Below are 16,169 nucleotides of genomic sequence, written 5' to 3'. Positions count from 1 at the left end.
TGCGTTTGCGTGGGTTTCCTCCGGGTGCTCCGGTTTCCCCCAGAGTCTAAAGACATGCGGTGCAGGTGAATTGGGTAGGCTAAATTGTCCATAGTGTGTGAGTGCGTGTGTGAATGCATGTGTGGATGTTTCCCAGAGATGGGTTGCAGCTGGAAGGGCATTTGCTGCGTAAAAACTTGCTGGATAAGTTGGCGGTTCATTCCGTTGTGGCGACCCCGGATTAATAAAGGGACTAAGCAGAAGGAAAACGAATAAATGAATATAAAATTTACATAAAAATAGAATAGGGTTTATTGTGAAGCAGACATTAAATTTGTATCTACAACCCAAAATAATAAATGTTGGATTCACAGTAAAATTCTGTAAAATAATATTTGAGATAAAATAAATAAATAATAATCATGTTACAGTTTGGACCAATGACAGTCACGCATCAAAAGAGCGGAAAAACGCATAGTAGAAAAGCCTATGACGAAGAGCCGCAGGAAAGTGGGTGTGGTTATTGTAAAACCACGTGATTGTCACCCAATCAAATCATACAGTCACAGCAAAGAGGCGGGAGCAAAACAAGTGTGTTTTACATGAGCTTTGCTGCAGTCGCGGCTGTGTCCAGTTTATCGAAATGGCGGAGACGGCAGACAGAATGGAGGTAAGCTGAAGCTACTCAAGGCCGGTTCGCCAAAAACGCTTCTGATGCTAAATATCTCGTAACCGTATCAGAATCGACACGGCGATTTTATTTACGTCACACGCCGGTTCCGAATCTTTGGTCTGTGAACAGATTTGATTGCTGCGTATGTAGTTATCAGGTGGCTAGAAATGTGCGCACACGCATCTTGAGCATCCATTTTAGCCTGCCGCAGATAATTCATTCATTTCGCATCACGTGTATGCTAGTGCTAATGTGCTAAATTTGAGCTAGCTTCGAGTTTTTAGTTGTTGAGTGTAACCACAGATGAATTTTGAGATTAAATGTATGAATATTTCTGTCATGTTAGCTACCGTTAGCTCGCTGTTCAGTTTCCACGTGAGCACGCTGGCGGAGGACTTCAATGACTTATTGTTGGGCAGAGACCGCATGGGACTGATGGATAGGAGCTAACGTTACGCTTTTTTTTCCTCTCTGCTAATCACAGTGATTGGGTTTTTTAATAAAACATCCTGTATTGTTTACTATGATCTAGTACTTGCGTCGTGACTAAGTTTTCTTTTAGACCACTTTTCCTCAAATGTGTATAATTAAAAAGTAGAAAAATTTAAGCTTAAGAGGACTCTTCAAAGGTTAACGTTAGGCGTGTGAAGATAAAATATGACTTTTTTTGCTTAACTATCCATTTTAAAAAAAAATGTGTAAAATGGTTCATTGCCTGCTGTGATATTTGCCAAAAGTTGGAACTAAATTCAGAGGAAGCCACCGACTTTATGTAGTTCTGTGTAAAAACACTGTTTACTCAGGGTTATTTACACTTGGCATGTTTGGTTTAAACATGTTTTGGGTCATCTCTTGACTAGTACCTTATTGCTTGCTTGTTTGTTTTAATATACTGAAGATACTGCAAATGTTTGAGAAAAGCCCAGCTCATGACTTTACTTGCTTATTTACATTTTTCTTATCTATTGAAATTGAGGTGTCCCAGGGAGAGAGCTCAGCGAAACCTGCAGCTGAAGACATGACGTCCAAAGACTATTACTTTGATTCCTATGCACACTTTGGCATTCATGAGGTACTTTCTTGTTAGTTCATTAATCTCAGCATTAGTGGTGAAGTCAATTTAATTTATTTATAATTAATGTAAACCCATTGAATCTTCACAGGAGATGCTAAAAGATGAAGTTCGTACTTTGACGTACAGAAACTCCATGTTTCACAACAAGCATCTCTTCAAAGATAAAGTTGTGCTGGATGTGGGAAGTGGTACTGGCATCCTCTGTATGTTTGCAGCCAAAGCTGGAGCCAAGAAAGTTATTGGGGTGAGAAGTAGTCCCATGATTTATTTAAAGCATTTTTGTTACATTTAAGCCATTTATTTGTATGTGGTATTATTTGATCATGCTGTGTATTGTCAGATTAATTTATTAATTTGTTGGTCATTTATTCCTTAGATTGAGTGCAGCAGTATATCAGACTATGCTGTGAAGATTGTGAAGGCCAACAAGCTGGATCATAGTAAGGCCTTCTCAGAGCTTTTGGCATCTTCATTGTTAACTTATTTTCTCAGCATGTTTCAAGGGATAGTTCACCCAAAAATGAAGTTTTACTCCCTCTCAAGTGGTTCTAAACCTATCAGTTTCTTTTTTTCCTGTTGAACACCAAAGAAGATATTTTGAAGAAAGCTGTAAACTGGTAACCGTAGTGACAGGTTTGCATCTTTCTTCAAAATATCATCTTTTGTGTTCAACAGAAGAAAATCACAGGTTTAGAATGAGTGAGGGGAGGTTAAACAATGACCATTTTCAGTTTTGGATTAACAGTTTTGGCCTATACCCATTTTATTCTTTATGTACCTAAAATTTTTAACCATGTACTTTTTCCTGTCCAGTCGTCACTATAATTAAGGGCAAAGTGGAGGAGGTCGAGCTTCCTGTGGAAAATGTAGACATAATCATCTCTGAGTGGATGGGCTACTGTCTCTTCTATGAATCCATGCTTAACACCGTCATTTATGCCAGGGACAAATGGCTGGTGGGTGTATGCTAATGTCTTTTACCATGTTGAAACTGTTCAGTATAAAATCGTATGTGCTTTCTTGATTTAATCACTGTTCACGTTTTCCATTGTTGGCTTTCAGAAACCTGATGGCCTGATTTTTCCTGACAGAGCCACCCTCTATGTCACTGCTATCGAGGATCGGCAGTACAAGGATTACAAAATCCACTGTACGCATCAATCTCTTAATGCACTCTTGAGTCTGTTCAGCTTTCTTTAAAGCAGTAACTCATTTAATTGTTTCATATTTGCACTTTTTTAGGGTGGGAGAACGTGTATGGATTTGACATGTCCTGTATTAAGGAAGTGGCCATTACAGAGCCGCTGGTGGATGTTGTTGATCCCAAACAGCTTGTTAGCACTGCTTGCTTAATTAAGGTTTGTTTGCAACCTTTTATTTTCCAATGTTCACATAATCCCTGCTTTCCTCATTTAATATTCAATACGTTTTCTTGATTCCTTAGGAGGTGGACATCTACACCGTGAAGATTGAGGACCTGTCCTTCACGTCACCTTTCTGCCTGCAGGTGAAAAGAAACGACTACATTCATGCTCTGGTAACCTACTTCAACATAGAGTTCACTCGCTGCCACAAGAGGACAGGCTTCTCTACCAGTAAGTGCTGTGTGTGGTGTTCACCACAAAATCACTTTGTATTCACCACGAGTTTATTGTATTGAAGGATGGTTGAACCCTGTTTAAAGTGAGTTTTGCTTGCAGGCCCAGAGTCTCCTTACACTCACTGGAAGCAGACTGTGTTCTACCTTGATGACTATCTGACAGTAAAGACTGGAGAGGAGATCTTTGGCACTATCAGCATGAAGCCCAACGTCAAGAATAATGTGAGCCTTGTGTGCACGTCTTACTTTTAGCACCTTTAGTGAAAGTGTAGGGATGGTCATATATATCTTGTTACCATTTTAATGGGTTGATTTCTGTATTAAATTGAACATTTTTCCAGTTTCTAATTTATGAAGTCTAAAAGCTCTTCATTTGGAAATTATATTGTAAAATTACAACTTAATCACTTCTAAACGTTTTCACTTTCTTTAATATTAATTAGGGGTGTTAACCTACACTGGTCTCACGGTTCGGTAACGATTATCATGCCATCGATTCAGTTTAATTCGATATCTCAGTGCAAAATGAGTTTTTTTTTTTTTCTCCCAACACTATTTTTTTTTTTATTAAAATCTGAAAATATATTAATATTTATATATTATTTGTAACACAATTTTGTCCTTTAATACAAGAAGTAAGATATATGAACTGTACCTTTAATTTGACCTGCTCAAAGAAAACACTCTTTTTCAAGGTATCAAACAAAACTCCCAATACATACACAGAAGACAACATGAGCATTTTTAGGCAATAAACTTATGGAAATATTATCCCACTTGCTTTGAGCGTTGTTGAGTGAGGTCTTGCCTCTATGACTGGTTATTGTCTTCACCCGTTTGACAGAAACAGCTGTGATTGGCTTTAGACATAAAAGTGCTGTTCACTGATGAGTGACACGGGAAGAACAGCCATGGTTACAGTCTATATGTGCATAATATGCAGTTATCAAAGGTAATCCACAGTGGAGAAAACTCGCACCACAGGGAGGTTCGTGTCTGGATCCACAAGTATCGCTTTACCAGCCAAGAGAAGGGGAAAAGTTAACTCATGAACAGGCCAGCGGGTCAAATATACAAAAGTGAGGGAGGGAGGGAGGGAGGGAGGGAGAGAGAGAGGCAGAGATGGCTTTTTACAGCATTTCTCCTTAGTAGTATAATAGCGGCTCATGTGCTGTGTCTTCTTCAGTCAGTCTCAATGAAAGCCTTTCCAGTAAACTCACAAGCAGTTGAACTGCAAAATTATCTACCTTTTCAGTAGTAGGAGCGTTTTATTTACTTGCCCTCTCCTACTTCGCCATAGTATTCTACTGCGACATCGTGCATAGGAGATAAATGACATCAGTATCCAATAGTTTTTTGACACCCCTAATATAATAATAACTTTAATATCGGCCAAATGTTATTTGCAGAAAAGTTAATATATTTAGACATGCATCTCTTGACTAGCCAATTTTTTTTGCAGGATCATGTACACTCTGCCTGCCTGCACTCCAGATTCAGTGCAGCCCTAACATTTTTAATAGTTCCTCCCCCAAAAATGTTTTGTTGCTGAAGTAAAATTTTCTGCTATACAAGTCATTAATGCTTTCAGAGAGAGGATTTTTTTAAATTATTATTTATTTTCCAAATTATCAGCATTTGCTTTTAAAATGTCTTAAAATATGTCATGTCTAAAAATAATAATATAATAGTACTAAAAAAAAAGCATGCATTAAAGCATATAATCCTTGGACTTCTGTAAAATAAGAAACTAGGCAAAAGTTAGTTACAGTGGAAAATTGCACATGTTGGTTTGGGTTAAACAGTAATGTAATTTAATAACGCAAATGAAAAATACATGGATTCTATACAGTTTGTATATTCTGATTTATATATTCAAATTAATTTGATATTCTATAGTAATGTTGGAAAATTCAGCAAAAAAACAGTATTATTGGCTAGTCACACTTACCCAAAAAAAGTCTAAATCAGCCACGAAAATTGCTATCGGTACATCTGTAAATTTTGTCTTCATTTTAAATGAAGCTTGTACTAGAAGTTGTCAATGTTGCTGCAACTCTATTGATTTTCAAAACTGTTCACACTCTTATAATTATTACAATTTAAACATGTACTTTTTTTCCTCCCCCTACAGAGAGACCTGGACTTTACTGTCGACATTGACTTCAAGGGTCAACTTTGTGAGGTGTCCAAGACATCAGAGTACAGAATGCGCTAGTTTCCATTAGCATCAGTGCACATGTGTGGAGCAAATCAAGAGAGCAGTGTATGCCTGTGTGTTAAACCATGACCCTTTGTTCCATGACTGCGCAGTTTTAGAGATCTTGTTTTGCAGAATGTTGTCTGACATGGAGGATTTAGAATTGTTTTGTAAGTGAACTCTTGATTTTGTGTAAAATGCGCACGAGAGGACTAAACATGGCAGATTTTACCGTGTTTTTTCCATCTTGTGTGTTAAACCTTTTTGGCCCTGCCTTTTTCAAAGTTTAGATGCACCATCTGGGAAAGGATTCCTTGAGTTCATACACACATGCACACACTTGCGCCTGCTCTTTGCCCTCTGTCTGCATCTGAGACATGTCATTCATGTATGTTTTTTTTTTTTCCCCTGCCATGCCAGCATGTCTTTGTTGGTGACAAAAAAATGCTAATCAGCCATATCTTTTGATAATCCATCTGGTAATGCCAGCATTTTTCATGTAGGTAAAACCTGTTGTCATGTTTGACTGTGGACTGAAACTCTGCCCTGTTACTTGCCGAATTATTGTTTTATTTTTTTTCTGTCTGTACTGGAAGGCAGTTGTCTTGGACCATCACTAGAGGGCGCCTCCATAACATGCCATTAGTCTGAGGAGTAACCATTTTAATTTCCATTGTGCTCCTATGTCCATGCTTTTTTTTTAAGTGCTTGTGGCAATGACCCAGTCAGAGGATAATATTGTGTCATTTGAGATGGTGCAATAATCTCCTGTACAACTCATAGATGGTGTTAATAAGCACTCTTGTAGATCTTTTGGTCTTTTTAAATCTCATGTAGGACAAATGTTCATCTGATGACTGTTTAGTTTAAGCTTATCTGCTGCTCTTTTGCACTGTAAGCACTTAACTAAGTTTCTCAGACCCAGAACTACAATATTATAATTCCACTGAAGGAAACCTTCAGCCTAAATTTTCCATAGAAATGCTTTTATTGAAAGATGATGCATTTCCTGTGTTTGGGTAACTTCACGTTTGTTGATCTTCTCTGTGTTGCTGTGTACTACAGTGTTTTTGTGGAGGGATGCAAGTTTGTGTCTGATGTCTAGCACTGGTGTGGATTGTTATCAGGCAGACATTTGTCTAGGAAGTGTATTATTTTCTTTTCTTTTTTTGAAATAAAAACATTAAACCTCATTCGTTGATTTCAGTGATTTGAAAAATGCAAAGTTGTTTTTTTTTTTCATTTCGAGTGTACAACTGATGATCAAAAAATTATAATCTTTAATGTTTGAAACGCTGCTTGTTAAATCGAAGGTGATGTTGCTGTAGATGTAACACGGGCAAATGATGAACTGCCCACCCACTATAACTGTCCTTTCAATGCATTTCGGAGCTTGATTAGATTTGCTGTTCTTTTGTTTAGTGCAAACTAGTAAGCATAGAATTTTAGTGTACTAGCCTCTGTGCTTGTGTTTTTTTCAGAGCCTTATGAGATTTACGTTCAAACTTTTTTTTTGTGCCTGTATGAACAACATTGGACATTTTAATTTTTTATTTATTTTGTGATGTGAAGTTGTGTGGTCTCAGATGAACACAATTCTTACTTTGAAATAAATAATGTAATGCTTAGCCTATAAAGACATGCGTTTGAAAAACATTTTTGCATTAAAGCTAATCTGTTATGTATTTTTTTTTCTTGGCTCTCTGTACTTGCGCAAAAACCAGGAGCTAAAGTTGTTTTTGATTACATTTCAACAAGTATATAGTTTTAAATGTCCATGTTGCTTTTAATACTTAAAATATATCTGAATTATTAATGTGCAGGACTCTATGTTGCCTAATGCCACACAAACAAATCTGATTAAAATACTGTTTTATTTCAGCGTATTTAGTGACATTTGTACAAATTATACCCATATAAGTCTGTGAAACTTTAAAAGCCTTGCAAGTAGTTTATGAAATTCTGCATTCATGCTTTGAGATTTTTCTTTATAATTTCTTCTCTTTCAGCTTCAACCTTCCCTTTCTGTTTTTCCAGCAGGAGAATTCTTGATTCATTATTTCTTTCAATGTCTTCTCCTTTTCCAACTTCTCCTGTTGTAACTTTAGCCGTTCTCACTCCATATTCAGACTCGTTCAGTTTTTGGTTCTTGAGATTTTTTCATTGACATTTATCAGCCTGGGCACTTAATGCTTACTGTTTCTTCCTTTCTTAACCAAAAACTTATAATACACATAATGGTTAAGATTCAAAAGTCAATCCTGTGGGTTCAAGTAAAAATACAAAAAAAAAAAAAAAACCTGGATTTTTTCCATTCATTGTGCCTCAGTTTGCCAGATCAGAGAGTATAGGAGAGGAAATAGAGAGTTTTTAAAGGCATACTTCAGTCCACCTCCTTTTACGGGAACAGCTTATCAGTTTTTCATATTATAACCTGAAATCAAAACTGAAATACAAAAGAAAATATTACTGTTGTCTTTCGAAGCATTTATATTCGACAGTTTTCTCAGTGTAAAAAAAGTCTCCCTTTATACCATTATTAATTCTATGTTTGGGAGGGTCCATTTAGTGCTGATTACTTTATATTTCATAAATTTGAACCTTGTAACCTGAAATATGTTTATTGTTTAAAATCTACCTTTTTCTGATTTGCATTTTGATTATGATTACTAAGAAGGGTTGCTTTTTTAGCAGTTTTTTATCCAAGAATTTTTTTAAATAACTGTCTCTGAGAAATGCAATAGAAGAATGTTTGTTAATTAAAAAACAGGTACATTAATCTAAGATATTCTTTCCTTATCTTTTATTGCAGATGTATGAAATTCAAATTCCTGACTATAAAGATCTGTAATTTCATCACATAAAATTCTTATCTTGAAGCTGTTACCTTACCCGGAAACAAACAGCAAAGGCAAATCATGCTGTTTGAATTTTTGATAATTGTATAAAGATTATAGCTGCATACAGATAAAAAATCCTGAATAAAGTTCACACTGAGAGGCCATTAAGATAAAAACAGAAAGTAATTTATTTATTTTTTTTATAGATTTATTTTTGGCCTTTATTATTAGATAGGACAGATTTTAGACAGGAAGCGAAGTGGGAGAGAGAGACAGGGTGGTAGGATAGGGAAATGTCGTCAAGCCGGGATTCGAACTCGCGACGCCCTGACGTGCTATTGCACGATATGTCGGCGCGCTAACCACTAGGCTATTGCGCCGACTCAGAAAGCAATTTAAAACAACACAACAGCAACTGACATATGAATAAAACACCGTCTGTAAACTTGGCCAAAGTTCAAGAAAACATTGAAAACAAAATAAACACAAAACAATAAATCAAGTTATTTTAAAAGTCATGGAAAGTAAAAAGGTATATCGTCCAGAATTGTCCAGAACAAATAAAATAAATAAATAAATATATAAAAATAAATAATAATAATCGTTATTATTATTATCATTACTATTATTATTATTATCATCATCATTACTATTATTATTATTATTTTTTTTCCTTCCTTCTTTTTCTTCTTTTTATTATTAGTATCATTATTATTATTATTATTATTTATACTTCCTCTTTTTCTTCTTCCTATTCTTCTTTTTATTATTATTACTATTATTATTATTATAAACAATAATTAGTATTTGTAGAATTATTATTGTTTCTTTCTATACAAGCACACTGGAACCAGTGAATGGTGACCCCTCTGCTTCAAAGTTTTAAAAACAGCTCTTTTAGCAATAGTTCATGTGACACACAAGCTGGCAATAAGGTGGTGTGGTGGCACAGTGGGCAGTGCTGTCGCTTCACATCAAGAAGGTTGCTGGTTCGAGCCTCGGCTGGGTCAGTTGCATTTCTGTGTGGAGTTTGCATGTTTTCCCTGTGTTCATGTGGGTTTCCTCCGTGTGCTCTGGTTTCTCCCAAAGTTTAAAGATGTGGTACAGGTAAATTGGGTAAGCTAAATTGTCCGTGGTGAATGAGTGTGTATAGATGTTTCCCAGAGACGGGTTGCAGCTGGAAGGGCATCCGTTGTGTAAAACATATGCTGGATAGGTCGGTGGTTCATTCCGCTGTAGCGACCCCTGATCAATAAAGGGACTAAGAAGAAAAGAAAATGAATGAAGCTGGTAATCCTTTTGGTAAATAAAAGTAGGCCTATTACTTTGTTTAAAATAGAAAAGTGTTACTTTCACCATATGGTATGTCTTGCACAATTTAAAACAAGTCAACCCTGTTTTTATCACATGGCCTCAATGTTTTTTCTTTGCACACATTCACATCTTCTTTAAGTTGCAATGTTTACTACAAAATGTATGTCACAAAAAAAAGTCTATATGGAATTTGTGAATGCAGCACAATAGAATAAAAACATGCCTTTATCATATTCCTTATAAATAAAAAAACTTTATTAAGTTAGTAAACTTCTTTTCAACCAGAAACAAGACAGCATACTTTGTCTGCATTTTATGTACTACTTTAAAATGTACTTTTCTTGGGATAAAGACGTTTATTAAAGTATAGTATTATTACTGTTAGACCTAACTGTTGGACTAAGTGATGAAATCACAGGATATTTGGCCAAATTAGCTATTATAACTTGGAAAGCTAATTTTGTTTGGCCTCTGAGATAATGGGCTCTACTGTGATCGATCCATGCGCAAAGTGCAGGGCGCAAAAGCAATTAGGGTGTGTCAGAATCCACTTTTGCTAATTTAAGGACGGAAAAATCCGCTTTGCGCCATGGCGCATGGTCTAAAAGGGTTGAGTTTACTTTCTCAATGAGTTATAGGTGTGTTTTGAGAACAAACAAATCAGAGTCTCATCTCCCATTCCCCTTAAGAGTCAGTTGCGTCGCACCATAGCGCATTTGCTATTTACATGACGTAAAGTAAGGGTAAGTAGAAAAACTGAGCGCTTCACTAGCAAGAAAACAGTTAAACAGAGCATCCACAGCGTGAGAATGAAAAATAAGACGTCCTCATTATCTACTTTCACTTTCTCTAACTCTAATATGTGGATGTCTTGATGTATCAACCAGCAGTATAGATGCCATCTTTACTAGCACACTAAATACTGTGGCACCCATCAAACTAAGAAAGGCTAGAGAGAATAAAACTACACCATGATATAATAGTCATACTCGTGCTCTCAAAACAGCAACCTGTTTAACCCTGGAACGTAAATGAAAAAAAAAACTAATTTAGAGGTCTTTAGAATTGCGTAAAAAGATAGTATGTCCAGCTATAGAAGGGCTCTAAAATCTGCCAGGGCTGAGCACCTCAGCAAAACTGATAGAAAATAATCATAACAATCCAAGATTTTTATTTTACACCATTGCTAAATTAACAAATAATTGGTCATCCTTGGAACAAAATGTTCCACAGCAAATAAGTAGTGATGACTTCATGAATTTTTTCAGAGATAAAATCGAAAGCTTTAGACAGAAAATAGGAGATGCCAAACTTTCTGCACCGCCTTATACTCCAGATCCAGTAAACATTTCACTGAATCATAATAATAATAATAATAATAATAATAATAATAATAATAATAATAACCTACAGTGCTTCAAAATCACAGAACAGGAAGAGCTAGATAAAATTATAAATAGCTCTAAACCAGTTATGTGTATGTTTTATGTGTAGTTATGTGTAGTTATGTGTAACAAAATTACTGAAAGAATTGCTACCTGCTATAGGAGAACCTCTTCTTGATGTTATCAACTCTTCCTTATCTTTAGGCCATGTTCCAAATTCTTACAAGCTTGCTGTTATTAAGCCTATTATTAAAAAACCAAAAGTGGACCCCAACAACTTAGCTAATTATAGGCCTATTTCAAATCTTCCATTTTTGTCTAAAATACTAGAAAAAGTTGTTTCTACCCAATTATGCTCCTTTCTGCAGAAACACAATATTTTTGAAGTGTTTCAGTCAGGTTTCAGGGCTCATCACAGTGTAAATAACCAATGATTTACTCTTAGCTGCTGACCAAAGGGTGCATCTCGCTATTAGTTCTACTCGATCTAAGTGCGGCATTTGACACCATTGACCACAACATCCCCATAAATCGCTTAAAGTCTACAGGTGTCCAGGTACAGGCTCTACAATGGTTAACGTCACACTTAACTGACCGTTACCAGTTTGTGAATATTAATTGACAGCCTTTACAAGCCCAGTAAAGTATGGGGTGCCTCAAGGATCAGTTTTACGCCCTTTGCTGTTTACAATTTACATGCTACCTCTGGGAGACATTATTAGAAGACATGGGATCAGCTTTCACTGCTGTGCAGATGATACTCAATTATATATTTCAACTAAACCTGATAAGATGGCTGAACTGTCTAAGCTAACTGAGTGTATTAAAGAAGGTAAAGAATGGATGACCAACAATTTTCTTCTCTTAAACTCAGACAAAACAGAATTATTAGTTATTGGGCCTAAATCCTGTACACAGCAGATCTCGCAACTCAATCTATAATTAGAGGGATACAAAGTTAGCGTTAGCGCTACTATTGTCACCGACTCGGTCCCAGTCATTCCCCTCGCTGGCCAGCAGAGGCCGCCATCTCCGGACTTTTAAGCATTACATCATCCACTTACACTGATCGTGCACACCTGTTTCCCAATCCAGTTAATGACCCACGTACCCTTTATAAACCGCACTCAAACCTTCACTCAGTGCGAAGTCTTGTTCAGCCCCGGCCAGCATTACTGAGCGTTATTTTCTGCCTGATCTCCTGTGTATTACTCTGGACTGTTTCTGACTCTGCTTTGCCTTCTGCCTGCCCACGACCCAAGCCTGTTACACGGACTCTGATACTCGCTGCCTGCCAACGACCCAAGCCTGATACACGGACTCTGAATCACGCCGCCTGCCTCTGACCCATGCCTGGTAAATCACTCTGTGTCTGTCAGCCGCCAGCCTTGAGACCTTTATTGCTACTGTTGTTGTGTGTTCGCACCTTTGTGCGTATTGAATGTTTGAGTGAGAGTGTGATTAATAAATACTGCATAATGGATCCCTCCGTGTCAGTCTCGTTACAACTATAAAAGATCTGGGTGTCATATTAGACAGCAATTTTACTTTTGAAAATCATATATCGCATGTCACAAAAACTGCATCCTTTCATCTGAGAAATATTACTAAATTACGAAGTATGGTTTCCATGTCAGATGCAGAAAAGCTAGTCCATGCTTTTATGACTTCTATGCTGGATTACTGTAATGCTCTCAAAAGTTTCGTTTTGAATTTAAAATCTTACAAGCTTTAAATAATCTAGTTCCTGTTTATCTAACCAACCTTCTGTCTTACTACAATCCAACTCGCTCTTTAAGATCTCAAAACTCAGGGTTTCTGGTTGTTCCTAGAATAGCAAAGTCGAGTAAAGGAGGTCGAGCCTTCTCCTTTATGGCTCCTTAACTTTGCAATAGCCTTCCTGATAACATCCGACGCTCAGACACACTCTCCCAATTCAAAACTAGATTAAAGACCTATCTGTTTAGTAAAGCATACACTCAGTGCATCACTTAGTGGGTTGCCACAAAGTTTTCTGTATCTTGTTTATATACACTATGAAAAGCAGCTACGCTAATTATTCTGGTTTTTTTTTCTCCATTTTCACCTGAGGATACTCATGCCGAGGCCCTCAGACTATACGGAGTCACTGATTGGATCCAAGACCAGTGACGAGATGATCCCAAGGTTTCCATATCCTAAACCAGGCCGTATCCTAAGCTGCTGCTGCGCTGGTGGTCATGGGGGAGTGGAGAGCATGAGACTGATTCCAGTGACGCTCCAGGGACAAACGAGTCTTTGCTGAGGCCAGCTTCCAGCCTCCACTGCTGAGACTGCAGCTCTGCACAAGACATTTGGCCAGCAGAGAAATTTCAATGGTGGTGCCCAACTGGTTTCTCTCAAGGTTTTTTTCTTCACTCGCCAATCGGTGAATTTTTTTTCCCTCTCTGCTGTCGCCTCTAGCTTGCATGGTTTGGGATCGGTAGAACTATGCATTGATGGATTTGCTCTTCAGTGTTTGGACTCTCAGTAATGATTTTAAACCACACTGAACTGAGCTAAACTGAACTTAAACACTAAAAAACTGAATTACTCTGTTCCAATTTACTATGACCATTTATGTGTAGCTGCTTTGAAACAATCTATTGTAGGGATAGTTTACAGTTTAACCCAAAGAATGACCAGTCTGGTAGATGAAGAAGAGCCGGAGTCAGAGATTTAAATAAATAAATCAAGTTTACTGAAGATAGTTTGCAGTTTCATTAGCAGAAGCCAGCTTCAACACTCGCAATGAGTTCCTAGGCCGCTCTGCTTACAGTTTCAACAATCAAACAATTATACTCTTTACACAAGTACAGAAAGGGTGGGATCCAGGTAAACAGTTCTCATTGGTTTACAACAGAAATAGACAATTCTAAATACATGCGTCAAAGAAACATAGTATCTACTTCCAGATATGGATGGCCTTAATGTGTGCGTCAAAGAAAGCATTGTATCTGTTTCCAGATATGGATGGCGACCTGATGCCTAGAGGTGAGGTCGCCCTAAGTTATTAGGAGCTGATCTCCGACCTGTAAAAAGCTAAACCAGGAAAACAATAGACACAAACGACCATCTGTGTTAAAGACTCAAGGATGTTTCTTGTACGTTCAGCTGTGTTATCAGGCTGGTTCAAGACTGTTTCCATCAACAGTCTGCAACAATATCTTGGCTACACACAGTCTATCTCCACACAAAAAGGAATTACATTAAAATTAATTATACTCAAAAACAGATCAATCAAACAGCTATAATATTATAGGCAATATCAGGACAACTAGAACAGGTGTCTTCTCCTCTGTATTGGATCTCCAGTCATAGGAACAGATGGGGAGAGAGAGAGAGATCTCCATGACCTATGACCTGGTTTGTGTGTCTCCTGAAAACAAAGTTAAAATAGACAGGCAAAAAGAGAAACAAGGACACAGAACATTCTTGCAGTAAGCAGTTTTAACTTATTCATTAGTTAAAATCAATTCACAGTTAAATACTGAGAAACAGGATGATGAAAAGGATAAACGGTGGTCCATGATGAGACGAATTGGAAAGCAGAAATCCGAATCCTTCACTATATTGTAATAGCGCTATATAATTAAAGGTGAATTGAATGTCTTTGGACTGTGGGGGAAACCAGAGGAAGGAAACCCATGCAAACATGGGGAGAACATGCAAACTACACACAGAAATGTCAACTGACCCAAGGCTCAACTGACCCAAAGCTCAAACCAGTTACCGACTTGTGTGAGGCGATCAAGCTGTGCCTGTGCCACTGCACCCCTACAGTCCAACAGAAGTTTTTGTTTTTGCATATGTGACCCATACTTGTTCATTGACATAATCTATACTTAAAATTATAATTACATATTCTTAGTATGCTTGATTTTATTACGTTTTACATATTATTACATACAGTACATTACTGGTTTTAGAGATCACAAGTTAAAGGCTAGTCTGAGACTAGTAATATTACTTCTACTGCTGTTAGTATTGTTTATACAAACCTTTTCTTCAGTATGAGTAAGGGGAGTAGTCAGAGGAGTACAGCATAATTGCATGCTTGTATGTTTGACTTTGGTTTTCAAGTATTCCTTTTGCATTTCTACTGTTTTGTCTTATGTCTACTTTGACTTAAAAAATAAACAAGCAAAAAGAAAAGTAATCTAGTTAACTACGAGTACACTGAGAGCATTTCTGCATTCCTGACCTGGTGAGAGTCAGACTTATGACGGGTTTGTGTCTCAGCACCGATAGGTATCTAGTTATACTTCAACTTTACTGAATGAAAAAAAAAAAAACTTGAAATATACTTCTTTTTCGTAGAGGGTGTCTTTTTAATCTTGCTTCTCAGTTATGTGAGAGTAGATGTCCCACTCCCCACACATTTAGAAAAAGGCAAATGCAAAATGTGCAAATGCTGGGTGCAATTCACTTTTTCAAATTAAAACAAAATATGCCATTTAATGTAGTGACTTTTCAGTGGTTTCTAGAAATGGACCAGTCACACGAGAAGGCAACACTACTTTATTATTAATTACCAAGTGTATTTACTTTTTGGATTTGTTTAACCACCAAATTAAAAGAAAAGTTCACTAAAAATGAAAACTCTGTCATCATTTACTCACTCTTTACTTGTTTAGAACCTGTTTGATTTTCGTTCTTCTGTTAAACACAAAAGAAGATATTTTGATAAAAGCTGGAAACCTTTACTCGTTGACTTTTTAAGTATTAACTTTTGCTACTATGGATGTCAGTGGTTACATGTTTTCAGTGTTCTACGAAGTATTTTTTTATTTTTTTTTGTAAAGAAATGTGTAGAATCTTTTGTTATGCCAACAGAATAAATTTTGGGGTGAACAATCCATTTAATTTCTACTACAATCTAAACAGATGTGAATCGACAGATGTGAATTCACTTTTATTACATTTAAACTAAATTAGATTTTTGTTGTTTTTGTTATTTGTCCTTTATTTAGCAAAAGAAGCCCCATTAATATAATACAAAACAATCACTGTAAATTACACACAAAAACATAAACAACAACAAAACAAAAACAATTAGTTCCTTCAAAACGGTTTGAAAAATAT

General features: G+C 36.7%; 1 protein-coding gene across 1 annotated transcript; it reads left to right on the top strand.

The window, feature by feature from the left end:
- Positions 1-531: 531 nt before the first annotated feature.
- Positions 532-6,720, top strand: prmt1 (protein arginine methyltransferase 1). Its single transcript, NM_200650.2, has 10 exons — positions 532-649; positions 1,629-1,724; positions 1,816-1,971; positions 2,104-2,167; positions 2,541-2,683; positions 2,790-2,877; positions 2,970-3,085; positions 3,172-3,322; positions 3,428-3,549; positions 5,462-6,720. Exons 1-10 carry the CDS (start codon positions 623-625, stop codon positions 5,543-5,545), a joined length of 1,047 nt encoding a protein of 348 aa, NP_956944.2. The 5' UTR covers positions 532-622; the 3' UTR covers positions 5,546-6,720.
- The last annotated feature ends 9,449 nt before the right edge of the window (positions 6,721-16,169 follow it).

This window comes from Danio rerio, chromosome 3 (assembly GCF_049306965.1).
Source record: "Danio rerio strain Tuebingen ecotype United States chromosome 3, GRCz12tu, whole genome shotgun sequence".
In the NCBI taxonomy this organism is placed as follows: domain Eukaryota; kingdom Metazoa; phylum Chordata; class Actinopteri; order Cypriniformes; family Danionidae; genus Danio; species Danio rerio.
This window is presented reverse-complemented; position numbering and strand designations above follow the sequence as displayed.